The 8,078-nt window shown below is 32.6% G+C and overlaps 1 protein-coding gene across 1 annotated transcript; it reads left to right on the top strand.

The window, feature by feature from the left end:
• Nucleotides 1–872: 872 nt before the first annotated feature.
• Nucleotides 873–3,668, top strand: LOC139892195 (salicylate carboxymethyltransferase-like). The gene is made up of 4 exons (XM_071875238.1): nt 873–975; nt 2,061–2,468; nt 2,870–3,115; nt 3,251–3,668. Exons 1-4 carry the CDS (start codon nt 901–903, stop codon nt 3,608–3,610), a joined length of 1,089 nt encoding a protein of 362 aa, XP_071731339.1. The 5' UTR covers nt 873–900; the 3' UTR covers nt 3,611–3,668.
• Nucleotides 3,669–8,078: the final 4,410 nt, after the last annotated feature.

Below are 8,078 nucleotides of genomic sequence, written 5' to 3'. Positions count from 1 at the left end.
TTGTATATACAAAAATTAGGTTTAGTATTCATTAGTACTACATATTTTTGGATTATGGGCCCCTCGAGATTATGGGCACTGTGCAAACGCACGTGTTGCACGCCCTCAAATCCGCCCCTGTCTAAGACCATCTTTAACCCTCTCGTACGTGTTAGCGTGTTGTTAAGTGGGGATATGGTGCTTGATGAATGTGCTGGTAAACTGTTAGATAATGGGGTGGAGTGTTGGGTGGTGTGTTAAATCTGATTGGAAGTTGGGTGAAAAAGTGGATAAAAATTAAAAAAAATAAATAATTTGGACCAATCATAATATCTACACGCCAACATTGTTCTGGTGCTAGGAACACACACGCCTAGTTTGAAGGCCTTCAACACACCGCGTTAGAGGCGTGCTGAAGGGGTGTTGCGAGCACACAAGGCCTAACACGCAAGGTTAGAGATGGTCTAAAAAGGAAGTGTAGACGTAAAGCTAATACTCACTCCTTTTCATATTAATAGTCCACAAATAAAAAACACATAATTTGAAAATGTCATAAAAGTACTGTACTTTCAGTTTATTTTCCAGTTTTACCCTTACTTTTTCTTTCTCTTTTAATCGTATCCATATACATTAAGAATATAATATAACTTTACCTTATTATTCTTATCTATATATGGAACTAGACTATTAATTTGAGACGTTCCAAAATAGAATACTGAACTATTAATATGGGACGGAGGGAGTAGTAATTTGTGATTTTTGATATAAAAAATGTGTTTAAATAACTCCATATAACATAAAGAAACAACCTGGAACTCATTAGAAAATGACATTGAGCTCATCATCTATAAATAGTAATGCAAATGTGGTTTCCTAACGCACCACCAATACTTCAATATTTGATTTCCTTTTTAAAGTGAAATGGACGTGAGTCAAGTGCTTCAGATGAATGGTGGCGATGGTCATTATAGCTACTCCAAAAATTCTCATTTACAGGTATGTATATGTATCACTTATCATTTCATTGATATACATATTAGCAACATATTTTAGCTAGACGTGTTAGACCTTGTTTAACGCTGCTGTGTTGCACCATGTGTTGGGCCAACACGCCACCCAGCACATGGTAATGGGGCGTGTTGGCTCATGTGTTGATGGTGTGCATCAAGTGGGCACGGAAGAAATGGCTCATGTGCTGCATTTTTCCTTATTTTTTAATTAGTTTTTATCCCCCTTTTCACCCAACTTTCAATCAGATTTTAACACATCACTCAACACGCCACTTAACACTCCACCCCATTACACAGCAGTCTAGCAGCACACTCATCAAGCACCCCACCCCCACCCAGCAACACGCCAACACGCCCCTTCAGGGATAAAGATGGTCTTAATAATATCCGAATCCAAACCCGTAACTCGATTAATCCGAAAATTCAATTCGAGAAAATCCGAAAATTCGGATATCTAGATTTTTGGATATCGCATTTTTTGGATTCGGATACCGATGCCTTTTTCAGTCTTATCCCTTACTTTTTACATATCGTTTAGTCTTACATATATAAAATAGGGGCACCAAAGAGTTTTATCACATTATTCTTATCTAATTATAGAAGTGAAAAATTAATTTGGGACATCTTAAAAAAAAATAGTAGACAATAGAACTGAAACGGAGAATGTAAATATATAGAATAAAAAGTGTCATCATTACGTAATGTTGTATTCTCTCTTTCTCACAAATATGTGCTCAAGAATTTTTGCAACATTTAAAATAGATTTAATTAATGTCAGTTTTACCCTTACATCCAGTGTAATTTTAAGTAAATTTATTTAATAAATGAATGATTTAAAATAAAAAACTAAGGTAAATTATGAAGTTTAATGATATCTAATTATTATTATTATTATTATTATTATTATTATTATTATTATTATTATTATTATTATTATATTATATTATATTATATTTCCACTCCATAGGCTAATGACCCCCCTTTTTTCGCAAGAGAAAAATAATGTATTCAATTTGCTACGGTCACTAACTGAGCGATAATCCATTTCATGTTTACGGTTAAATATGACAGAAAATGGTGATTGCAATAACGAAACCGATACTAGAGGATGCTTTAACAAATCTGTATTGTGCAATGAACTCTCCGAAAACCCTTATCATGGCTGATCTTGGATGTTCATCTGGACCAAACACTTTATTTGTTGCAATGGAGCTCCTCAAGTCACTCAACAAAACTCGACTCAAATTAGGTCAAGAAATGTCACCTGAAATTCAAATATACTTGAATGATCTTCCACATAATGATTTCAACAACATTTTTCTTAAAGTATCAAAATTTCAAAACAAACTTACAGAATCCAACTCATCTTTACCACCTTGTTACTTTTCTGGTGTACCTGGATCATTCTATACAAGGCTTTTTCTACCTAAAAGCATTCATTTTGTTTACTCGTCTTACAGCGTCCAGTGGCTCTCTCAGGTAGGTTAATTCAAGTTCATTTTATCCATAAACATCATGTCCTAAGATAGCTTAGTGGTTGTGGTCTCGATATCCTCACAAGAGGTCTCAGATTCAAACCTCACTATAATCATATCTTGGCTGGTCAAAAAGGGTCGAAAACGGGGCCATGAATATCTCAGTTTTGCTGCATACATTGATTAAATGTATTCCCCTATTTGAAGTAGCCTAAACAAAAAAAAAAATCTTTTTTATTTATCAGATTTTTATCTATTATATTGGTTAAGAATATAATCGTACAAAATTCATCAATGATATATTCTAAAGGGTCAAAAAGACGAAAATAGCCATGGTAATATAATAATAGGGTGAACAGTAATTTTCATGTCTCTAATGATATATAGGATATGTTTATTGAATAGGTTCCTGAAATGGTAATGACAAACAAAGAGAACGTATACATTTCAGCAACAAGTCCTCCAAGTGTGATAAGAGCATATCACGAGCAATTTCAAAGAGATTTTTCTACGTTTCTCAAATGTCGTGCGCAGGAATTGGTGAGCGGAGGGCGTATGGTTTTGACAACACAAGGGCGACGAAGTGACGATTCATTGTATTGTTACGTTTGGGACCTTTTGGCCATTGCTCTAAATGATATGGTTATCGAGGTATTCCTTATAATTACTCATTAAGGATTTCATTAAGATAATTTAAAATAGAAATCAGATAGTTATAATGAGAGAGATAAATACCTGTTTTAAATAATATATTAATTTTTTTGTCGAAAACATTTTCACAAATAGGGACTTATTAAAGAAGAGAAAATGGATTCCTTCAACATTCCACAGTACTCTCCCTGTGCTAAAGAAATTCGTGATGAAGTCGAAAAAGAAGGGTCATTCACAGTTGATCGCCTAGAGGTTTCTGAAGTGAATTGGGGTGCATCCACAGATGATTATTTTGGTTTAAGCGAAAATGATGCACATAGATCCAATATGGGCAAATGTATGCGAGCTGTGGTCGAACCTTTAATCAAAAGTCATTTTGGTGAGTCGATTATTGAGGAAGTGTTCACAAGGTACACAAATATTATCATGAATTGCATGTCGAAAGAGAATGCCAAACTTGTGAGTGTCACTGTTTCGCTTATTCGAAAATGGTAACTTTATTATGGTTTTCTACATCTACAATTAAGAAATCAACTATATAAACCATTAGTATAAATTGCTCTCTCGTCTTCAGTTTATATTTTGTATCTTATTGATCACAATCACAATAATTTATATGAAGATCTCGCAGTTTGTTGTTGTATTTTGTTAATTAAGTATTGTTTATAATTAGTGAATAGTCTGGAATGGAAAAACCTTATCTATATAACTATCTTTTATATTGGACAAAAGCAATATTCCGCCTAACACTAATTAATTAAAAGCAAACTTTTTCCTTGTTAATTTATAAGAGGCAAATACATTTCGAACTTTTTTAATAACTATGTAAGTTAATTAAATAGAAACTATTAATAAATAAAAATATATATAATTATAATGGATTCACAAAAATTCGAGACTCTTAAAATTTTCGAGTCCTATACGACCGTACATTTTGCACATGAAGACGCCCCTAATTATAAGGGTGGCGTGGGAGGGTGTTAGTCAAAAGTTTGTGATTTTAGTAACTTGTTATGTGTGTATTTTCATAAAAAGAATTTTTTTTTTTTTTTTTTTTTTTTTTTTTTTTGGCTTAGTGGTTTTGCAAAAGGTTTTTGGTTTGATGACTTTCGTGTTCCAAGATTGTCCCAAGTTCAACTCCATCATTTTGTCAATATTACATTATGGATGATTTGTAATCCCTTGAATCCAATAATTTGCTTGAAATCTAACGGATCAATCAGAGCGTGACATGTGGCGCGATAATCACATGTGATTGAAAAAAAATATTTCATAAAAAAAAATTTCAAATTTTTTTTAAATAATTTTTTTTTTAAAATTTATAATTTTTTTTTTGAAAAAAAAATTTTAATTTTTTTAAAAAAAATTTAACATTTCAAATCTAATTACATGTAATTATAAAACCCAATCACATGTGATTGTAAAACACAATCACATGTGATTCTGCATGTTAAATCCAATCACATGTGATTGAAAAAAAAATTCAAATTTTAAAAAAAAAAAAAAAAAATTTCAACCGAAAACAGACTTTAATTGGGTTATTTGATCAAGTTTGTTAGCGTTTCGTGATCATATATTCAAAATTCCAAACTATAATTCGGTGATTTGATCAAGTTTTGATCAAAAACTTGGTGTTTAAAGGTTTTAGCACAAATTTACTGAAATTCGTCATTTTACTAAAAAAAAAAAATTCAATCACATGTGATTGGATTTGACATGCAGAATGACATGTGATTGAGTTTTACAATCACATGTGATTGGCATTCAGAATCACATGTGATTTACTGCATGTCAAATCCAATCACATGTGATTGAAAAAAAAAAATTCAAAAAAAAAAAATTCGAAATTTTTTTTTCGAAAAAATAAAAGTTTAAAAAAAAAATTTTGAAATTTTTTTTTTTTGATTTTTTTTCCAATCACATGTGATTATCGCGCCACGTGTCGCACTCTGATTGCTTCCTCGGATCTCAACTTAAAAGTTGATTTCATTTGAATATTTCTCTATGGATGATTGGTAACGATTATCGCACTGAAAATATTTAAAGTGTCAAAATATTACTCATATGTTAATAATACTTGAGATGCTATTTATAGAAATCAATTTAAAACTGAATGTTTTTTCCATAATGTATACCGTATACATCATTTATTATTAGTTTTATAATTATAAAATGTTGATTGATATTAATAGTTAATTAATCTTTATCCTCGACTGAAGTTCTCATTGATATCAACTAGTTATTGAACCCTCGCTTCGCGCTGGAGTTCGATTTTCAATATATTTTATTATGTTTAGTTTGTAAAATTATTTCGTGGCTAACGATGATGTCGTTGAAGCGCAACTCGAATCGAACTAAAAGGTATAACCCGTCAAAAATTTAAATGTTATTTTACATCTCCGCGTTTCGCTATGGAATTGTCGACTTTTAAAAATTTAACGCAAAACCAACGTGTATGAAAAGTACCTCAAATAGTTATCGTTTTTTAAAAAGCGTCCGTTTTGCCTATAATTAGTGACATTGTGTTCCTAAAATTATTTCGAGTTTAACGATGTTTTCGGAAAAATTTAACTCGTTGCGAGCGAGAAGATATGACCCGTTGTATATTTGGGTGGAGTTTAGTTGAGATTTTTTTTTGTGAAAATGGTTATTTGACACTTTACCTCTGTTTGGTGGGCCGATTTTAATTTTTGAACAAAAGTTGGGGGCTTTACTTGCGAAAAGGAAAAAAAAGTGAAAAAAGGAAGAAAAAAATGTGAAAGGACGAAAACACCCCTAATTACTATTCATCATTTTTGTCTAGTAGTTAATATGGTAATCATGAAATTTTAAATTATCTACCGAGTGAAACGTTGTAACAAATGATATAATTTCTTAATACGGATATAATTTCTAAATACGGAGTACTCCGTATGATATTTAAACGAATATATCACTGGCTCTTTCAACGACAACATTCAAGCTAAGACCCGCCACTGGTACGTATTACTATCAAATGCTTTTAGATATGAATTCGACGTGACCCATAATACATCCATTCATCAATTATTTAAACACATGTTAAACATATTGCAAACATATAAATTCATCTATACCATACGTTATCTTCACCTGGACCTCTTATCTTCTAGTCTCTTCCATAACTATTACAGCTTCTGCTGCGAGCCACTCAATTCCGTAGGCCATGCCGCGCGCTGTTGGCCATCAGCCCATCACCAATTCTATTATGCACGTCTTTTTATTTCTTATTTGGTGTATATTTTTGTATTTGTATTATTTCTTGAACGAAGGTAGATATATTTAGTTTTTGATGGTAAAATGTGATGTAAATCTTGATGATGAACAAGAGTTGTCACAGTTTTACATTTTCTTTTTCTGCCAAGTGCGAAAATTTTATTATACTAAGACCCTTAGCAACGCGTTAAAGGACCCAACAACAAACAATTACAACAACTTTACAAGTCAAACGTTCAAATTAATAATAGACTTGTCTCTAGTACTCAACCAATTTAACGAATAATCACATAAGTCATCGTATAAGACATCTTTCTTCAACGTCTTGGAGTTAAATAAAGTGTCGTTTCTAAACTTCCAAATGAGCCAATATAAGCACACAACTTCTTAGTCGAACATGCTTGCCACCCATCAAACCATTGCACCCACTCTATAGTCGCATTACAACCAATATGCGCCAAAGCTCCTCGTCTATCTTGCAACCGAACATGAGATGATCAATCGACTCCACTCTAGAGTCATATAACACACAATCTATACGATCAATCTCCAAACCCCGAGCTGAAAGAAAAAGCCTTGAAGCTAGCCTTTTAAGCGCTAACCTCCGCATAAAAATATTAACCGGAGGAAGGATACGACACCAAGTAGTGACGGATGCAGGAATTTTTTTTCACCGGGGACAAAAAAAAAAATTAAAACCGTAGCAATTTGTTTGGACAATATAGAGGTTTTGGGGCAAAAAATGGAAGTTATTTGGCAAATTATGGAGGTTTTGGACAAAATTTGAAGGTTTGTGGAAAAAATTTGAAAGTTTTAGGGCAAAATTTGAAGGTTTTGAAGCAAAATTTTTTTTTTTTCCACCGGGGACAAAGTCAAAAAACTCAAAATTTTTACACTGAAAATTGGAAATCCACTGGGAGCGGACCCCCCTTGACACCAACGAGCACCAATCACGTTGAAGGAAGGGTGCGAGAGTCAATATATAACCGAGGAAACTTACTTTAAAACATCCGTCGTCCGAAATGGACCACCAAAACGCATCGGGACAATTTGTTAACGAAGTGTCACCAAGCTCAGAAATCAAATCATCCAAGACATGAAACACCTTGTGCCAAGCCAATCGTCATATTAAAAACGTACGCTCGTTCCCACTTTATATCGAAGCGTACATCGACGATTGATACTAACATTTTATCAAACGAAAAGTTAATATAAGGGCAAAATTACCTTTTAGCATATATATGGTATATTTAAACGTATTTTAGAAGTGACGTTAGCATATATATATATATATATATATATATATATATATATATATATATATATATACACACACACACATATATAGTATACGTAAACACACGTTTAGAAGTTACTGTAACATTATCGTAAGTTTTGTTATGTTTTTTTTTTTTTGGCGAAAGACAAAAACTATCATAACACAATGAGACTTCAACAAAAATTGAAAGTCCTAAAATAACATACAACCAAAGAGAACCGAGCTAAAAAAGCTAACAACAAAACCTAACCGAGCTCGCACTTAACCAAGGGAACAAACGCACAAAACGGGATACAAAAAACACTAAGTAAAGACAAGTTACAAATGAAGAGAATGGCCAATCAAGCATGGGAAGAAAGATTAACCACCATCTCCACCGCTACACGACACCTGCATAAATGAAAAGTTAAGCGTCTTTGATGAATTCTGAGAACTTCTCCTTTTCGGCCC

The sequence above is a fragment of the Rutidosis leptorrhynchoides genome, chromosome 2 (genome assembly GCF_046630445.1).
Source record: "Rutidosis leptorrhynchoides isolate AG116_Rl617_1_P2 chromosome 2, CSIRO_AGI_Rlap_v1, whole genome shotgun sequence".
Classification (NCBI taxonomy): domain Eukaryota; kingdom Viridiplantae; phylum Streptophyta; class Magnoliopsida; order Asterales; family Asteraceae; genus Rutidosis; species Rutidosis leptorrhynchoides.
Note: the sequence above shows the minus strand (reverse complement) of the source record. Positions and strands in the feature narration are given on the sequence as shown.